Raw genomic sequence first — 19745 nt, forward strand, 5'->3', positions numbered from 1 at the left:
TACCAAGCATGATATCCTTCTCCAGGGAATGGTCCCTTCTAACAATATGATCAAAGTAGGTGAGACAAAGTCTAGCCATTCTTGCTTCCAAGGAGCATTCTGGCTGCAGTTCTTTGAGGACATATTTGTTAGTTCTTTTTAAAAATTTGCCAATTAATTAATTAATTTTATTGTGATTTGGGTAGAAGGTTTTTTTTTTTTTTTTTTAAATTGTGATTTGGGTGAAAATTTACAGAGCAAATTCACTTTCTGTACAGTAGTTCATATACACTTTGTCTCATGACATTGACTATAATTTACCATAATGCAACAGCTCCCCTCCCACTTCCTCCCGATAGTTACCTCTTCCCTGTGTCCATCCCTTCATGCACTCCTGCCCCCTGAGTTGTCTCCCTGTTCATAAACAGCTCTTCTTTCTCTAATGATTGTTCTCTCCAAGGAGTGTATCTACCTCAGGTAAGTGTTCAACTACTGTACCTGTCTTTTGTTTGGCTAGAAGCCACAGGTGTGGGTTCAATTCCAGACCTGAAGGACAGCTAGGGGCCATAGTCTCAGTGGTTCCACCAGGCTCTATCAGACCAGCAAGCCTGGTCCACCCCCCCCCTTTTTTTTTCCAAATGATTTTTTGAGTTTTGTTCCACATTGTTCTCCCTCTCTATCCAGGATCTCCTACATAGATCCCCCTCCAAGTTGTTGACAGTGGTAGCCGGGCACCATCTAGTTCTTCTGGTGTCATAGTCATGTAGGCTGAGGCTAGGAATAATTCTTTCCATGAATCTTTGGTTTTCTTCATCCTTCTTTGCTCTGGATGAGGAGAGACCCATCTAGATGGCTGCTTACAAGCTCTTAAGATCCCATTTGCTACTTGCCAAAGTAGGAGGCGGAACAATGTTTTGTGTAGTATGTCATGCCAATTGAGCTTGATGTCCCCTATGACTATGGTCGATTTGGGTAGAAGTTTACAGAGCAAATTCACTTTCCATACTGTAGCTCACATATACTTTTTCTCATGACATTGACTACAATTTGCCACAATACAGATTTGTTAGTTCTTCTGGCAGTCCATGGTACTTTAAGTATTCTTCACCAACACCACAACTGAAAAGCATCAACTCTTCTTCGGTCTTCCTTATTCATCGTCCAGCTTTCACATGCATATGAGGCTATTGAAAATACCATGGCTTGAGTTCGGTGCACCTTAGTCCTCAAAGAGACATCTTTGCTTTTCAACACTTTAAAGAGGTCTTTGGCAGCAGATTTTCCCAGTGCAGTACATCGTCTTAGCTTCTTGACTGCTGCTTCCATTGGTGTTGATTGTGGAAGCAAATAATATTAAATCTTTGACAACTTCAGTCTTTCTCCATTTATCATGATGCTGTTTGTTGGTCCAATTTTGAGGATTTTCATTTTTTTTGTATGGAGGTGTAATTCATACTGCAAACTGTAGTCTTTAGTCTTCATCAGTAACCGCTTTAAGTCATCTTCACTTTCAGCAAGTAAGGTTGTGTTGCCTGCATATTGTAGGTTGTTAATGAGTCTTCCCTCCGATCCTGATGCCATGCTCTTCTTCATATAGTCCAGCTTCTCAGATTATTTGTTCTGCATACAGATTGAATAAGTAAGGTGAAAGGATTCAGTCCTGACATACTCCTTTCCTGATTTTAAACCAGGTAGTATCCCCTTGTTCTGTTTGAATGATAGCCTTCTGGTCTATGTACTGGTTCCTGAGGAGCATAAACATAAACTTAAAGTGTTCTGGAATTCCCATTCTTCTCAATGTTATCCATAATTTTTTATGATCCACACAACTGAATGCTTTTGCATAGTCATTAAAACACAAGTAAACATCTTTCTGGTATTCTTTGTTTTCAGCCAAGATCCATCTGACATCTGCAATGATATCCTTTGTTCCACGTCCCCTTCTGAATCCAGCTTGCATTTCTGGAAGTTCTCTGTCAGTATTGCGCAACTGTTTTTGAATTATCTTCAGCAAGATTTTATTTGCATGTGATATTTATGATATTGTTCGATAATTTCCACATTCTGTGGGATCACCTTTCTTTGGAATGGGTACAAATATGGATTTCTACCAGTCAGTTGGCCAGGTAGCTGTCTTCCAAATCTCTTGGCATAGACGAGTAAGTGCCTCCAGCAGAGCATCTGTTTGTTGAAACATCTCGATGGAAATTTTGTCAATTCCTGGAAGCTTGTTTTTCGCCAGTTCCTTCAGTGCAGCTTCAACTTCTTCCTTCAATACCAATTATTAAAACCTTACTAAGCACTACAAAAATGGTGCTTATTAAGGTTTAAATAATAGGTTGTATGGCTGGATGGACTGGGAAGCTCTGAAAATCCTCCACGTCGTTATATTGTTATTGTTTTGCATTAGTACCATAGGTATAAAGAGCTGAGTTAGTCACATTGTTCCTTAGCACATCATCATAATTAGTTTGTTCAGTGACTGCTCTTGTTTTTTTTCCTCCCTTATCCCTAACTCTACTCTCATCCCCCTATCCCCATATCACCACCCACTTCAGTATGTTTGATACAGTGAAACTAGGAAGAGCTGGAACTCAAAGGGACTGCCTTGTTTTTCCCAGTCTTGCAAGACTTGTGCCTTTGACAGGGTGCAGTCTTACCACTTTTTTGTTGCTCATTTTAATAGAAAAATATTTGAGTTTTCCTTCTGTGACAGGTTTTCCTCTTACACAGCTTCTAGCTTTTGCTATACTTTGTTGAATATCTTTGTCTCCTTATAAAATACATTGTGTTATGTTTTAATTTATAAAAATTGTGTTGTGCTGTAGACATCACTGTCATAGGAATGCTTTGAATTGAAATCAGCTTGACGACAGTGGATTTTTAAGTGGGTCATCCTTTTATCCTTCAGCTCACTTTATCTGCCTGTGTTGCTGTATGCATCCCATTCCTGAATCTAGCTGCTGCATGTACTCCCCGCATGTTGCATCTCTAGTCCCCTAGTGAGAGACAGCTGGTGGCTGTGAGTTCCCCACAGCAGGGCCACACAGTTGTCCTTAGACACATGCTCTGTGTAGGAATGGTGGCCCTGTGCAGGGTTCCAGCAATGAGGTTGTTAGTTCACAGGGTCTACACATCCTTCTAGATACCCCAAGGAGCCTGTCTGCTTTCCAGATGGCTTTTTTGGTTATACTCAGGAACATGTGAGAATTCCCATTTCTTGGAATTGGCAAATACTTGTTTTTATCTAGCTTTCTAAATTTTGTCACTTTGTTAGTTGTGAAGTGATACTTTGTTTTGATTGCTTTGTATTGATTTTAGTGAGTCTGAGCATCTATTCCCAAACTTGTATTCCTTTCTGGTTTTTGCTTTCTGTGAGTTGCCTATTCATATCCTTTTCCTATTGCATGAGTGTATACTTGTGATTGTAGGCGTTCCATTTACTTTTTTCTAGGTATTTACTTCTTTGTTTTGGGTGTCTTAGATACCTCTTCACTATTTATTGTCTCATGTCTGTGATATGCTTCCTTGGACAGAAGTCCTTGATGTTTATGTTATCAAATCCATCCATTTTTTACCATATGGTTCGTGTTTTGCTTAAGAAGTTCTTTCCCTAAGCCCAGGGCCACAGGGATAGTTTTCTGTATTTTCTATTAGCTTAGTCTGTATTAACTCTGTATTTAATCTGTCAAGAGTCCACCTCTGTGTAAGGTGTAGAATGAGGATTCAGTCTCAGTTTTCTTTTCAGTAAACCAAACCAAAACCAAACACACTGCCATTGAGTCAGATCTGACTCATAGTGACCCCTCCTTGGGTTTCCAAGATGGTATCACTACAGAAGTAGATTGCCCAACCTTCCTTCTGAGGAGTGGCTGGTGGGTTTGAACCTATCCTTCTGGTTAGCAGTCTAACGCCTTAGGCACTACGCCACCAGAGCTCCTTTTAGCAGTGGCTAAATGTACTTTTCCCACTGGTTTCTGTTTCTGAACTTTCTGTTTCTTTTTCCTTTATTGGCTTACCATACTCCAGTGCAATCCCATAGTGTTTTATTATTGTGGCTTTGTTATAGTCTGAAAATTGATAAGGTGAGTCCCCCTCTTGGCTCATCCTTATTGAAGTGATTTAGCCATTGTTGTTATGTGCCGTCTAGTTGGACCCGACTCATAGCGACCCCTCCTTGGGTTTCTGAGGCAGTATCACTATGGAAGTAGATTGCCCCAGCCATTGGTGGATCTTTATTTTTCTATATACATTTAGAATCGTTGTCAAATTTCTGAAAAAAAGAGGTTCAGCATTTTGATGGCATTAACTTTATAGGTTGATTTAAGAAGAATTGACGTTAAGTCATTCCTTTTGTATATAATGGTAAAACTTTCTATTTATTCAGATCTTCGTTCGTTTTTAATAGAATTAATTTTTTTTTCTATGAACGTCTTCTGCAGTCCTTGTAAGGTTAATTCCTAGTTAGGTTATACTTTGTTTGTTTATGCTACTGTAAGTGATTTTTTCTGTTTATTACCAATGTAGAGGAATGCTCTTGATTTCTGTAGCTTACTCTTCTATTTAGTAATCTTACAAAATTTTTTTTTACTAAATCTATTGATTTGGCTGTTGATTTTCTTGGAATATCTATGTATACGATCATATCATGTGGAAATAATAAAGTTTTTAAATCTTTTCCCTCTTCTTGCTCTTTTCTATTTTTTTCTTATCTTCTGCATTGGTCACACTTAATTACCATATAAAATTATTATAATAGGTTTTTGGTATCTAGACTTTATCAAGTAAAGAAAGTTCACTTCTATTTCTTGTTTTTAAAGAAGATTGTGTATATGTATGTTTTTGTTGTTTTATAAAACACAGGTTGGACTTTTCCAAGTGTTTTTTTTTTCTGTATCTATTGGAATAATCATGTAATTTTTCTCCTTTAATATCGTGGGAATTTACATTGTTAGATCTTCTTTGTTTTAAGTAATATTTTATTGTGGTTTTGGTAAAGGTTTACAAAGCAATTTAAGTTTCTATTCAACAATTTCTACACAAATTGTTCAGTGACATTGGTTATGTTCTTCACAATGTGTGAACATTTTCATTATTCCCATTCTTGTTGTTCCATTTCCATTAATCTAGTTTCCCTGCCCTCTTATATTCTCATTTTTGTTCTAAAGTAATTGTTGACGTTTGGTTTTGTACAGATGACTTTTCAAAGGAATATAGCACTGTGGGTGATACTCATTATTTTGTGAATCAATCTGTTATTTAGCTACAAAGGTGACTTCAGCTGTTACTTTCACTTCAGAGTTTCAAGAGAATCTCAGGGCAATAGTCTCAGGGAGTTCTCCAGTCTCAATTAGTAAGTCTAGCTTTTTTTGGGGGGGGTGCGTAGGATTTGAAGTTCTTTTCTACATTTTTCTTCCATTCTATCAGGGGCCATCTGTTATGTTCTTGATTTAGAATTGCTGGTAGTAGTAGTGGTAGCTGAGCACCATCTATTTCTTCTGGTCTCAAGGTAGATGAGGTCATGGTTCATGTAGGCTATTTGTCCTGTAGACTAGTTTCTTTTTTGAGTCTTTGGTTTCCTTCTTTCTCTTTTGCCCTAGACAAGTAGAAACCAATATTTGTATTTTAGATGGCTGCTCTCCAGCTTTTATGACCCTAGATGCTATTCACCAAACTAGGATGTAGAGCATAACTTTATCAGCTATATTATGTCAATTGACCAAGATGTCCCATGAGACTATGGTCCTTATCCTTCAAACCCAGAAAACTCATTTGCACATCTGTGTTCATTGAAGCATTATAGGGAAAAAAAAATGGAAAGAATCTAAATGCCCTTCAGTGGATGAATGTAATACATACATAAATGAAATACTGTTCAACCATAGAGAAATATGAGTCCATGAAACATTATAACATGGAGGGATCTGGAAGATACATTGCTAAGTAAAATAAAGACAAATATTGTATGATCCCACTTTTATAAGAAGATAAGAATAAATGTATGTACAGAGACCAGTGTTCATTGATAGTTACCAGGGATATGAAGGAAGAGGGAGAATCACTCTCTAGATCATAGATATTTGTTATTTTTGGTGTTAGGAAAAGCAGCATTGAGTGAGGTTGTAATGAGCACAGCTTAGATAAAATAAATGATGCCATTAAGAAGCACACAAGAGAAAAGGATGTTTGTGTTAAAAAATACAACATATATAATTTAGCTATAACACCAACAATAACCAAAAAATAAGTATATGGTCACATATTTATGTGCTTAGGCATACATGTGTAGAAGTAGGTACATGTGTATACGTATGTATGCATAGATAGAAGTATCTATTGTATGTGTATGTATAGATATGTATGTGCATGCATATATATTCATAGAGGACACAGTTACAGATACTTCTTAGACATAACCAAACACCTTGTGAGGTTGTTTTTTTTTGCGTTTGAAGGCTTCGAACCTTAGTGTCATGGAACAACTCATCAATTGGCATAATGTAGTTCACAAAGTTCATTTTATGCATCTCAGTGAAGTGTGTGGGAGCTCTGGTGGCATAGTGCCTAAGGCATTTGACTGCTGATTGGAAGGCTGGTGGTTCAAACCCACCAGCCACTCCTTGGAAAGAAGATTGGGAGTCTACTTCCATAGTGATAATTGCCCCAGAAACCCAAGGAGGGGTCCCTATGAGTCAGATCCAACTCGATGGCAGTGAGTTAGTTTTAGAGTGAAGTGTGTAGCATCTAGGCTCTTAAAAACTTGTGAGCAGCCATCTGAGATAAAAATTTTGCTCTATACTTGTGTGGAGCAGAAGGAAACCAAAGTCTCAGGAAAGAAACTAGTCTGTAGGACTAATAGCCTACACTGACCATGGCCTCATCTTCCATGATACCAGAAGAACTGGATGGTGCCTGGCTATTGCTGTTCTGATCAGGGCCATAATAGATGGATCCTTACAGAACAGGAGAAAAACATGGAATGGAACTTATATTTTTAAAATGTCCAGACTTACAGGACCATTTGAGACTAGAAGACTTCCCGAGACTATTGCCCTGAGATATTTTTAAAAAATCTGAACTGAAACTATCCTCTGAGGTCACATTTTAGTGAGATAACAGATTGGCACCCCAAATAAAGGATATTACCTGTGGGCAGTGCTCTTTTAAAAAACTATCTTTATGAGATCAAGAGGTAACAATTACCCTAAAGCATAGATGAGGGGACAGCGAAACTAAAGCACTGAAAATGGAACAACCAGAATGCACTTCAAGAGAATGTTGACACATTGTAAAAAATGTAACTAATGTTACTGAATGATATGTATAGGAATTGTCAAGTGGACCTAATTCACTATATAAACTTTCACTGAAAATAGTAAAATATCCTTTAAAAAAAAAAATGAGGAAACCAATCCCACAAGGTATTTGGTTATGTCTAAGAAGTATCCATAACTGTGCCCCCAATGTGCTTTATTAGATATATGAATATATGTGCATACAGTCACATAGATGCATATACATATACATATGATAGATTTTCTAATGTTAAATCATTCTTGTATTTTTGGAATAAATGCTATCTTATCATTTTGTACTTTTTTTCAAATGCTTATATTTTAATTAAGCTTATATTTTACATTATTGTAATTATTAATAATTAGCTTATATTTTACATAAGATTTTTACAAGTGAAATTAACCTATAATTTTCTTGTTTGGTTTTGGAGTCAAGGTTATATTAGCTCATAAAGTGAGTTAGGCAACTTTTTGACTTTATACTTTATGGAACCAGTTGTATAAGTTCCTTAAAGGTTTGGTAGAACTTGCCCATAAAAATGTCTGAGGATGGGGCCTCACTGATTTATTTGCTTGTTTATTTATTTATTTTTTTAATGTGTATTTGTATTAGTTTCCTAAAGCTGTCATAATAAAGTACTATAATCTGTGTGGCTTATAACAATACAATTTTGTTCTCTTACAGTTCTGGGGACTAGAAGTCTGAAATCAAGGTGTTGCTAGGGCCATGCTGTCTCTTTGAAGGCTCTGGGAGAGGAATCATTTCTTGTCTTATAGCCTTAAGTATTTTATAGTCTTAGGTATTCTTTTGCTTGTGGCAGCATAACTCCAGTCTCTGCCTCCATCTTTACATGGCCATCTTTCCTTTGTATCTCTTCGTGTATCTTTTCTTCTCTTCTTATAGGGACCCCATTCATTGGATTATGGCCCACCCTATTCCACTGTGACCTCATGTAAACTTAACTAATTACATCTGTAAAGACCCTATTTCCATATAAGGTCACATTCACAGGTACTAGGAGTTAGGACTTGAGCATACTTTTTTGGGGACATAAATTAATCCATAACAGTATGAATGGAGGAGAGTATTTTTGTTGCTATTTTAATTTTTATAGTAGTTATAGCCTATTCAAATTTTCTTTTCTTATGAAGATTTTGGCATTTAATATTTTTTCCAGAAATGTTTTCAAATTTATATGCTTATAATTCATAATATGATTTTATTAAAAAATCTATTTGTATCTCTTCATATCTTCTTTTTCATTTTATATGTTATTTATTTGCACCTTTAATTTCTATTAGGTTTAGCTTTTAGCTTTGTTAATATTCTCATTCTCTCTCTTATTCTGTTTATTGATTTATGGCCCTTACCTTTATTTACATTTTATATATGAGGAAGTTGAAGCCTAGGAGATAAGCAGTTTACTCAGGGCCACAGAGTTAAAAAGTGGAGCCATCACCTTTGTTTTTATCCACTACTGTAGGTGGCACAGTGTCTAAGGCGTTTGACTGCTGATCAGAGGTTGGCAGTTCAAATCCACCAGGCACTTTGTGGAAGGAAGACAGGGCAATCTACTTCTGTAAAGATTTACAGCCTTAGAAACCTACTGGGGTCGCTATGAATCTGAATCGAGTTGATGGCAGTGATTTTTTTTTTTTTTTTGGTTTGTTAGTTACTTCTTGCAGTGCTCTTCAGCATTATAGCTTTGTCTGTGGCTATGAATCGAGTTTATTATTTCTCCCACCAGAGGACAGAAAAATTTGTGTATTATCTTTGCTGATTTTCCTTAATGTTGCCTGGCACAGTGCTTTCCTGTAGTAGACTTCCAAATATTTGTTACTTTGATTCAGTCTTGTGTCCAGAATAAAGACCACTGGAGAGCCTGAACTTGGTTCTGTATTCACTGGCTGATTTAATAACTGCCTAACTGTCAATTTCCACAATCACACGTAAGCAAGCATATTCTTCCCAATATGAAGCATAAAAAAACAAACAAACAAACAAACTCACTGCTGTTGAGTCGAACCTGACTCATGGCAACCGGTTTCCGAGGCAGTATCACTACGGAAGTAGATTGCCCAGCCTTCCTTCCAAGGAGTGACTGGTGGGTTTGAACTGCCAGCCGTCTGGCTAGCATGAAATGACTTAGGCACTATGCTGGCATAGTAGCTTGAAAATGTTAATGCAGGTTTCAGAATGCCATTTATCATACAGAGTGGCTCATGACTCAGTAAATTTAAAGATTCTCTTTATAATTTGCAATTCTGATTTTTATAGGGAAAACACTGGAAGAGCAAGGAGTGACACACAATGTGAAGGCTATGGTGCTGGAACTAAAACAATCCGAAGAGGATGTGAGGAAATACGTTCAGGTAGAAGAAGAAGAGCAAAATGAAGCCAAACTAAAAGAAAAAAGAATACAGAGGACTAAGAGAGGACTGGAAATACTGGCCGAAAGAGGTACACAGAACTTTGACTGACTAGTTAAAGTGTGACAGTGAATCATGCAACTGTGAGGAGTTGTCATATTTCTTGTGGATTTTTTTTTTTTCCTGAACAGTCTGATGTTTTTAATGTAGTCTTCTCCCTGTTCTTTAACAATGAATAGTGAAGTTCCTTTTGGTTTTGTTGCAGCTGAAATGGTGGTGGATCCAGAAACTACCCCTTACTTAGACATAGCCAACCAGACAGGCAGATCAATCACAATTCCCCCCTCAGAGAGAAAAGTAAGTACTGTAAGAGGGTTATGGTTAGTTCTTAGATTTGTTCTCAAAATTGAGGTAATTTTCTGTTTATTTTGGGATGCTATGAAAGATTAAGAAAGTTATTTTGTTTGGAACTATATTAGCAGAGACTATACCATGTGATCAACATTTGCACATCATAGGTCTTCCCTATGGTTCTGAGAGAGCTAACAAAATGCTATGTCTTTCCATCCTCTGGTGATGTTGTTGAAGATGGGTCCACTGCCTTCAGAATAGCCAGCCTCCTCTGGCAGTGGTTAGTGTGGTTTGGTTTGGCTTATTTTACTAGAGGGTAAAACTCTTAGGGTCCCCTGAGTTGTATCTGAATAAGGGGCAGTGGTGCTAGGTAGTTTAGGGAAACTCTGACAGTGATCCTGACATCTCCTCTTTTCCCAACTGTTCTGTAATTTGGAAAGATAGGAGGTGATTTCCTCTTTGAACATATACAGTGGGGTCTTCATAATAGGGTTCTATATTTTTCACCCTGAGACAAGTTTCTGAGCTAGGATACAATAGCTTCTTCTAAGGACGAGTTCTAATGACTATGGGTCAAGTTAATTTTAATAATTCTGTTTTTATAGCACAGCTTTGAGTAGACATCACTATATGGATTATTTTGTTTAGATTGATGTTTATTTTTCTAAAAATGGTGGTTCTCTGCTCACTGTTATTTTATATTAAATGATATAAAATTTATATTGGATAGAGTGAGAGGAAAAATGTAGAATAAAATTCAAAAACACAAAAATTACCAGAATTGCTGGTCAGATAGAGTCTGGTGGAACCCTTAAGACTATGGCCCCACATTACTCTTCAGACCTAGAAATGGGCTCAGTCCCATGGATTAGCTCTCTGCCCAACAGTAGACAGACCTACATGCAGAACACCTACCCCCAGGCTGATGCACCCATTTACTCTAGGGAGATGTACCCCTTAGAGTAATCAGCCATGGGGGCAGCATTCACAAAGAGGGAAAGCTGGAGAGACAGGAGTGCATAGTTAAGAAGGGCACAGGGAGTGGGTAGTCACAGGGATGAAGGGCTTTTTATGGCTGGGAATGGTAATTGGGCCATGAAATCAAATGTGCATGAGCTGTTGAATATAAAACAAATCTGCTTTGAAAAAAAAAAAAAAAGAATAGAAAGTGAAGTGAACTCTCTCTTTACAAAGGATTACTGGCTGCTTTCTTACAAGTTAGATCTTATAAAATACCACAAGGAAATGTAGAGCAGCAGGTACTAAAATGAACCGATGGAGAAAATGGGGCAAATACTGGTTGTGACCACATCAACCATGTTAAATTGTTGAGTGTTGTCTTTTTTTTTTTTCTTTTCAGTGTTTAAATAAAATAAAGATTTAATTATATTTTCCTTAATTTTGGCTTTTAGATTTAGTTGTTATCTGCTTTAGTTTTGTTTTTTACTTTGTTAGATTTTTAGAGTTAATAAACTTTTAATATAATTTGTTTTATTATAATTTAAAGTGATGTTTTTTAAATCCATATTTTTTCCTAGGCCCTTATGTTAGCTATGGGATATCATGAGAAGGGCAGAGCTTTCCTGAAAAGAAAAGAATATGGAATAGCATTGCCATGTCTGTTGGACGCTGACAGATATTTCTGGTAGGAACTTTTGTTCTTGGTGAATACCAGTTTTAAGGTAGATGGCCCGGATTTTACACAGCACCTTCCCTCTCCTCTGTACACTTTAGACTTTAGATTATCACTCAAGACAATGGTTAATGTGGAATAGTGGTTATGGTGCAGATTTGTGAATCATTTCTTCTCTTCATATTTCTAATTGCTCTCCCTTCCCTGTAAAGAAAAGAATTTTATTAACATACGTACTTAAGTATTTTACAACAAGCATATAGGATATTTCCCTTTTTTGTGATGTATCGTTAGCTGAACTAGCCATTATAAAATTCCCCAACAGCTTTTCACCTAATGGTTTTAGTGTAGACATTGATGATCATTCTTCAAATCTGTTGTTTATAGTAGAGGCTGCAAAAGGGTGGTATTCTTTTATTCCTTCTGCATTTATTAATTGCAGTTCTTCTGTAAAGAAATATTTTTCCTCACTTCCTATTTGTTCGTACTGAGGTATAATTTTTGTAGGAAAAACAGGATAAAGTGCTTGATTCTTTCCCTTTATTTTGTTGTTATCAGAATAAATGCATTGCTTCTCTAACATATCCTCCACAGATGAGCAGTGAGGTTTTCTTTCTTTTTTGAAGTATCAGAATGAACTTGTGGATTTTAACACATGTGATGTGTTTCAAACCTTAGTGGTTAAATTGTCTGTCTTTGGCTGGCAGGTGGTTCCTGAGTCTCTTTGACATGATCCTGGTAATCTTTGTAGTCTCAGATCTCTGATAACTAAAGGTATTCCAGATGCACCTTGGACATTTCCTGTCCCATACTGGAATCAGAAATTTCCCCAAGAATTTCTGAATGGAAAATGGTAGTTAGATACTATAATCCAGGCATACTAAATATTTGAAAAATTAACTTGGTATTTGAAAATGGTCAAAAGTTAACAACTGTAGTATATTTCCCATTTTCGTGAATTCTCAAATTAATACTGAAGATGAATACAAATGTTTATACTATGCCATCTGTATGGGTCAGATTCTTTGGGTTTTAAGTGAAAAAAATCCAAATTAAAATAACTTAAGCCAAAAAAGGAGTTATTGTCTCAGATATTTGAGAGGAAAGGGGCAAAGCTGGGATAATTAGGGCCAGGGACTTGGTACCTCCGGGATTCATAGTCTGCCTTTGGGTCTGGTGCTTTCTGTTGTTATTCCTGTTCTCTTTACTGTAAAGGATGTAGACTATGAGTTAGGTCTTTAAAATTCAGTAAATTCCACTCCTGTGGCTTCCAGCCAAACAGAAGACAGGCATATGAGCTGAACATTTATTTACATTAGGTAGATACACTCCTTGGAGAGATCAACCATAGGAGAACAGAAGGGCTGTGTATGCATAGGGAGACAGCTTGGGGGGCAGGAGTACATGGGAGGGAAGAACAGAGGGAAGAGGTAACTATGGGGAGGAAGTGCATGTGGGAAATTGCAGTCAATGTCATGAAACAGTGTATGTGAGCTGCTGTATGAAAAATGAATTTGCTCTGTAAACTTTCACCCAAAGCACAAAAAAAATTGGAAAAAAGAATATATTAAATTAAAAAAAAAATTCAGGTAAATTTTCCATTCCCTTCCATAATTGTTTGTAACTTTTTATTTTGGACAATTTTAAGCATAAAAATTGAGCCTTCAATAATTATCAAGACATGACTGATCTTGATTCATCTATACAAGCCATTTTCAACCTTATACCCTAGACAATACTTTGAAATAATGTTCAGGTCTTAAGGAACCCCTGAATAAAAATAACTCTCTTCAGCTGATGGTATATTAATGTGTTCAGTAAGAAGTAGATATAATAATCCAACAATTTAAGTTATTTCATTTTCTTCCCCACTTGATTTTATTTTCTACCTTCTCAAAGTAGGCTAAAAGTCTCATCATACTTTCTGTTATATAGGATGCTGATAGCTTATTAGTGTAAGTATGCCAAGTAGTATGAGCAGAGATAATTTCTCTCCTTATATAAAATTAAAGGTGAAACTTCCACCTTTGGCCAAGATGGGGTAATAACTGGATTTATTCTCTGCTGAAACAAAACAGTGGAAAAAACATGTGAAACAGTGGTTTTTAGGCAATGCAAAACAGTTATCCCTGAGATAGGGTTAACAAACAATGTGAGCCCTGGGATTGCTTTAGCAATTTGCCTAGAGAGAGTCCCAAGTCTCTGTAGTACAGGGAGGGGAAACCCAGGCAAAGCCTTGTGGTACCCTGAGTTGAGGAGATAGAGGTAAGAATTAGGAATCCAGGAGGCCTAGGTGGCTAGAGTTTGTAGGACAGCATACCTGAGATGATTCAGAGCCATCAGAGTGTACATTAGAGATCTTCAGAGCGTCCCCTTTGAGTTTTCTGCTCAGTAATGATCAATTCATACATGTGAGGAAACTACCGAAGTTGGGAAAGCACCACCCAAAAGCAGCAGAAACATTCTCAGCTCACAAAGGGCCACAAATAGTTGTATTTCCACCAACCAGAGTAGAAAATGTCATAATTAGGTGCATTGTATAGAAGGATATTGCCTCAGTAGTAGGGCAGAATTAGCTGTACATTAAAGGCTGCTCTGATCCTACCTAACAAAGCTTAAAAGCAAGCCTAGAAACAATCAAACTGTTGTCAGGTAACTTCATTCTGGAAAAAGCTCAATAATATTTACAGCAATATAAAAATATTCAGCCTCCAATTAAAAATTACCAGGCATGCAAAGAGGAAGAAAATGAGAGTCATAGTGGGAGCTCTGGTAACGTAGCGTCTAAGGCACTTGACTGCTAACCAGAAGGCTGGTGGTTCAAACCCACCAGCCACTCCTTGGAAGGAAGATGGGGCAATCTACTTCCGTAGTGATACTGCCTTGGAAACCCAAGGAGGGGTCGCTATGAGTTGAGGTCCGACTCGACGACACATTACAACAACAACAGTGGGGAGAAAAATGAATCAGTAGAAACAGATCCAGAAATGACATAGAATTAGTAGACAAAGACACTGAAACAGGTATTACAGCTGTATTCCATATGAGCGTGTTAAATGGAAACATGAAAGATATACAGAAGACCCATGTTGGATTTTTAAGAGATGAAGAATACAGTCTCTGAGATGAAAAGTACATTGGGTGGTATTAACAGCAATTAGATATTGCAGAAGAGAGGATTAGAAAATTTGAAGACACAGCAATAGAAACTATCCAAAATAAAACAGAAAAAAAAATGAACAGAACATTAGCAAGCTGTGGGACAACTTTAAGTGGCTTAATATATGTGTAATTAGAGTCCCTGGAAAGGAAGAGGAGAGGAACAAAAAGATATTTCAAAAAATAATGGTCAAAATTTTTACCAGTTTGTTACAAACTATACTCACAGTTTTAAGAACCTTAATGAACCCCAAGTACAAGAACTCTGAATGAAACTACACTATAATGAAGTCACACTCTAATCCAATTCCTTAAAACCAATGATAAAACTAAAAATGCTTTTTAACCAACTTTTCTTGAAAAACAAAGTTTAGCTTTTCTTACCTTTCTTGAAAGTAATATCTTTATTTTGTATAAAATTTTAAACTTGTAAGCCCAACATAATAAATTTCTATTAAATATTTGGCTTAAGCCCAAATGGGATTTATGTAAAGCTAGACTTGGTTGATTTTATTTAAATAAAGATTTTTAATTTATTTTAATTAATGTTTTCAACATGAAAATTAATTGACAATGTTGAATATTAAAGCTGCTAAAATCATAAACCATAGCAATATTAATGTAAGGCCACAGTAAGGAGAAGAGGACACACAAAAGTGAGGTTAAAGAGAAGTTTTTATTCTGAGTTTCTGGGTGAGGTTTACGGGCCTCAGAGAGGGGCCCGGGCGAGGTTCACGTGTCCCTGAGAGGGGCCCGAGAAGTCGTACCGCCTGGCTGGGGAGGGGAGGGTTTATAGTCTTGTGGAGGACCTAAGTGGGGACACTAAGGAAATGGTGGGGTCCAATTAGCTGTTAGCATGGGTCTGCACTTAATTAGCATGAGGGGGCTTCACAAGAGGAAGTTTGCCACTGTGTGGGACTTTCCAGTCTGGGTGGGTTCTGTCACTTTGGTTGTCTTATCAGGCTGTCTCATCAGGGCTTGACACCCAGAGGAAGCTGCTAACTGAAATGTTGGTGGCTTGGGTTTGCTTCGGCCTAACAATTAATAAGTATGTGGTCTAAGACCAATTTTTGTAAGACTTTAAAAAAAAAATTTTTTTCCTGAGTGATTTGATCAGGTTCAAATATAAGCCTAACAGTTTCAAAATTAGTATATATAATTGTTGATTTCTTAATCTCTTTTATAGGCCTGTATATGTATAAAATTATTTTTGAAGCTAAAAGAATGAAATGCATCTCCTTAAAGTGAGACTTGTTTCTTTACTTTACAAATGCTCAGTTCTAGGTTGAGCTTGAGATAAGCACACTGATATAAGAAAATGTCTTGATCTCGATGCTTATTAAACAGGGAAGAAGAGCCTGCTCACACATGTAAGGAATTGAAACTGGCAAACTGTTCATTGCTCTCCTATAAATGTGGGAGACTCTTTTGTCATGGAAGTCAGAATGTGTCTAGAGGCAGATCAGTAAATGTCATCTTGAGTGTAAGATCAGACCACAGTCCACAAAGTTTCTCTTCTTTCAAAGTCAAGTTCTCAGGCTGAGCAGAAGATTCAGAAAAAGTGCCCTCATCCAGTCATATGTGTGTGTGTGTGTAAATTATGGTGTATATTATAAAACATTCATAACAATAGAAATTTAAAAAGAAAGATACAGCAAATATAAAAACACTGCTCTGGTGTATTTGTTTTGTGCCCCCATGGACTGTCCATTTAGGAGACCACTGTTGTAGAGGGTAAATGACTAATCAAGTGCCTTTTGGTTTTTCTTTTTTCAGAGCAGATTTTCATAGTTAAGTCAGGAAGCTTAAAGACATGTGGACATTGTAGTTTTTATACAAGAGTAGTCTTATTTTTAGTAGAATACCAGTGTATGTTAATGTGTAATGCATGATTCCAAATATTTCCTTATTTGAGAGTTCAGACTTGAGATCTAGATTTGCATTCTGAATTTTTAATGTAATCAATTTAAAATAAAAATGAATTATCTTGATGTCCCTCTTTGTCAATACTTCTTTCTGGACCAAACTGACTTCTGTTTATTGCCTTATTTTTTCCTCTCCCTCTCTGTATTTGGGTTCAACCTGCTGCTACAATTGGGAAGTAGCATTTAGCCCTCAGAAATGAGCTTGGTATTGAAGTCTGGCATCTTCAGCATTTTTTTCCTCCCAGCTTGAATGTGATTGCTAGGTCTTCCTCAATTGCGGCCTTCTTAGGAACAGTGATCGTGTGTGTGTATGTCTGTCTGTCTGTCTTTCAAGCAATGGCTCTCAACCCTGGGTGAACATTAGAATCATCTCAGGAGATTCTAGAAATAAAATGTCCAGGCTTCACTCCCAGAGATTTCTGTTATAATTAGTCTTGGTGGGGTCCCAGCAATAATTTTCTCAAAAAAAAAAAAAGAAAAAGAAAAGGTTCCTCATGTCCAGGTGATTCTAATTTGCAGTCAGGGTTGGGACCCCGGCTTTAAGGCAAGTTCTCCCCATATTTGCTGAGCAGTTCTGACCCAGTGGCCCAGATCTCCACTACCTGCCAAGGTCTCTTTCCCAGCATAGCAAGGGAGGAATATTTGTGTGGTGGGATAGATGCTATTAAACTACCATTCCTGAGCCCCAAATTCTTTTTTCCCACTGAAAGGATGCAGATTATAAAGAGTTCCCTTCATATACACTGGGGATCTCTGTTTCTGTTTTAGATCACTTAGTCTTTGAGAATACACCACCAATGCCTAAAAAAGAATTCCAGCCATTGAAAAAAAGATCTATAATGCTAATTTTAATGGCATCCCTTCTTTTCTCCTTTATAGTGAGTGCTGCAGAGAACTGCTGGACACAGTAGATAACTATGCAGTGCTCCAGCTGGATATAGTGTGGTGCTACTTCCGCTTGGAGCAACTGGAATGCCTTGATGATGCAGAAAAAAAATTAAACTTGGCCCAGAAATGCTTTAAAAATTGCTATGGAGAAAATCATCAGAGACTGGTCCACATAAAAGTATGTTCCTATAATTTGTTTTGAGTATTGTTGAGCCCATTTCTAGAGTTTGTGTTTGTTCCTCTTAATAACGATTTAGACTGTGGACCAAAAGGTGCTTTTATCTGAAGTAGCAGACAGTACTTTTTTTTTGTCTTTAAATGGAAACATTTTTATTAAATCTTGGACAGGACAAAGACAAAACAAAAACAATCATCTAGGATGAAGGAAACCATCAGCATGTACACAGTACAGAAAGTTGAATGGAGTTCCACAATGTACTTTTTTAAAGCTGTATTTTAAAAGTGATTGTTAAACATTTTATAAATTTAGGTGTTGCTTCTGTCCATGTGGTTTTTAGTCCAGAAGAACACTTTTCTACTCACAGGACCCCATTGGTTGTCATCCTTAACCAAGGGGGAGCTGGTGACTTGCTGCCCTGTGGAATCTAATGAAAGATTTAAGTGCAGAAACTAGACATTTTGACTTGTAGCAGTTCACATGAATGAGTCACAGTCAAGAGCTGTGATTTATTTTTTTTTTGTGATTTGGGTGAAAATTTAGAGAGCAAATACACTTTCCATACAGCAGTTCACATACACTTTGTCTCATGACATTGACCACAATTTACCACAGTGCGACATCTCCCCTTCTACTTCCTCCCAATAGTTACCTCTTCCCTGTGTCCATCCCTCCATGCACTCCTGCCCCCTGAGCTGTCTCCCTGTGCATAAGCAGCCCTTCTTTCTCCCATGCTTGTTCTCTACAAGGAGTGTATCTACCTCAGGTAAATGTTCAACTCATATGCCTGTCTATTGTTTGGTTGGAAGCCACAGGTGTGGGTTCAATTCCAGACCTGCAGGACAGCTAGGGGCCATAGTCTCAGTGGTTCCACCAGGCTCTATCAGACCAGCAAACCTGGTCCCCCCTTTATTTTTTTTTTCCAAATGATTTTGAGTTTTGTTCCACATTGTTCTCCCTCTCTACCCAGGATGTCCTACCTCTTCCAAGTGGTTTACAGTAGTAGCCAGGCACCATCTAGTTCTTCTGGTCTCATAGTCGTGTAGGCTGCAGATTGGATGGTGTACCAGTTGCTAGGCCTAATTGTTTCTATGAATTTTTGGTTTTCTTCATTCTTCTTTGCTCTGGACGAGGAGAGACCCTTCGTTGCATCTAGATGGCAGCTTGCAAGCTTTTAAGATCCCAGTTGCTACCTGCCACAGTAGGAGGTAGAACAATGTTTTGTGTAGTATGTTATGCCAGTTGAGCTTGATGTCCTCTGGGACTATGGTCCCGAGCCCATAGGTTCAATTACTCGGTCCCTCTGGGTAGCTGGCTGTGACCAATCAGTGACTACAACCTTGCCCCCTGTCAGCTCCACTATACACCTGGAAATTCATATCATACACATAAAGTTGTAGGACCATTGTCTGCCAACCCTATACATGTTCTTGGGTACACTCCCCACTTCATAGACATATCTAATAGTTCAGCCTGTTCACCCATCCACCCACCCATATACCCATGTTTGCCTTCACTGACAACACCGTACTATATGTGCAAGAGAGTTCATCTTTGTTGTCTGTACCTCCCACGTACCTCTCTATGTCTTTCTCTTCCTTAATGCCACTATATTGGTCACTTACGTTTGGTACATTGCCCTTCTCTTCACCCAAATCAAAACTTATCTGTATCTATCTAACAGTGTTCCCTCCCCTCCCACCCCTGGTAATCAACAAAGAAAATGTTCTTCCATAGATAAATGTTTCCTTGACTTTTATAATAATGGACTAATACAATATTTGTCCTTTTGTGATGGACTTATTTCACTCAGCATAATGTCCTCCAAGTTCATCCACGTTATGTAGTGTTTTGCAGATTCTACATTATTCTTTTTTTTTTTTTTTTTATTAGGATTTGGGTGAAGATTTACAGAGTAAATTCACTTTTCATACAGCAGTTCACATATACTTTGTCTCATGTCATTG

The 19745-nt window shown here is 37.4% G+C and overlaps 1 protein-coding gene across 1 annotated transcript in view; it reads left to right on the forward strand.

The window, feature by feature from the left end:
- Window positions 1-19745, forward strand: part of NUB1 (negative regulator of ubiquitin like proteins 1) — a 56203-nt gene that overhangs the window by 20040 nt on the left and 16418 nt on the right. The window contains exons 5-8 of the mRNA XM_042782216.1: window positions 9553-9735; window positions 9910-10001; window positions 11534-11640; window positions 17592-17778. Coding sequence (XP_042638150.1) covers window positions 9553-9735; window positions 9910-10001; window positions 11534-11640; window positions 17592-17778 — 569 coding nt within the window. The remainder of the gene's footprint in view (window positions 1-9552; window positions 9736-9909; window positions 10002-11533; window positions 11641-17591; window positions 17779-19745) is intronic.

Source organism: Orycteropus afer, unplaced genomic scaffold (genome assembly GCF_000298275.1).
Source record: "Orycteropus afer afer isolate SDZICR_OR568_19922 unplaced genomic scaffold, OryAfe1.0 scaffold00264, whole genome shotgun sequence".
NCBI classification, from domain to species: Eukaryota; Metazoa; Chordata; class Mammalia; order Tubulidentata; family Orycteropodidae; genus Orycteropus; species Orycteropus afer.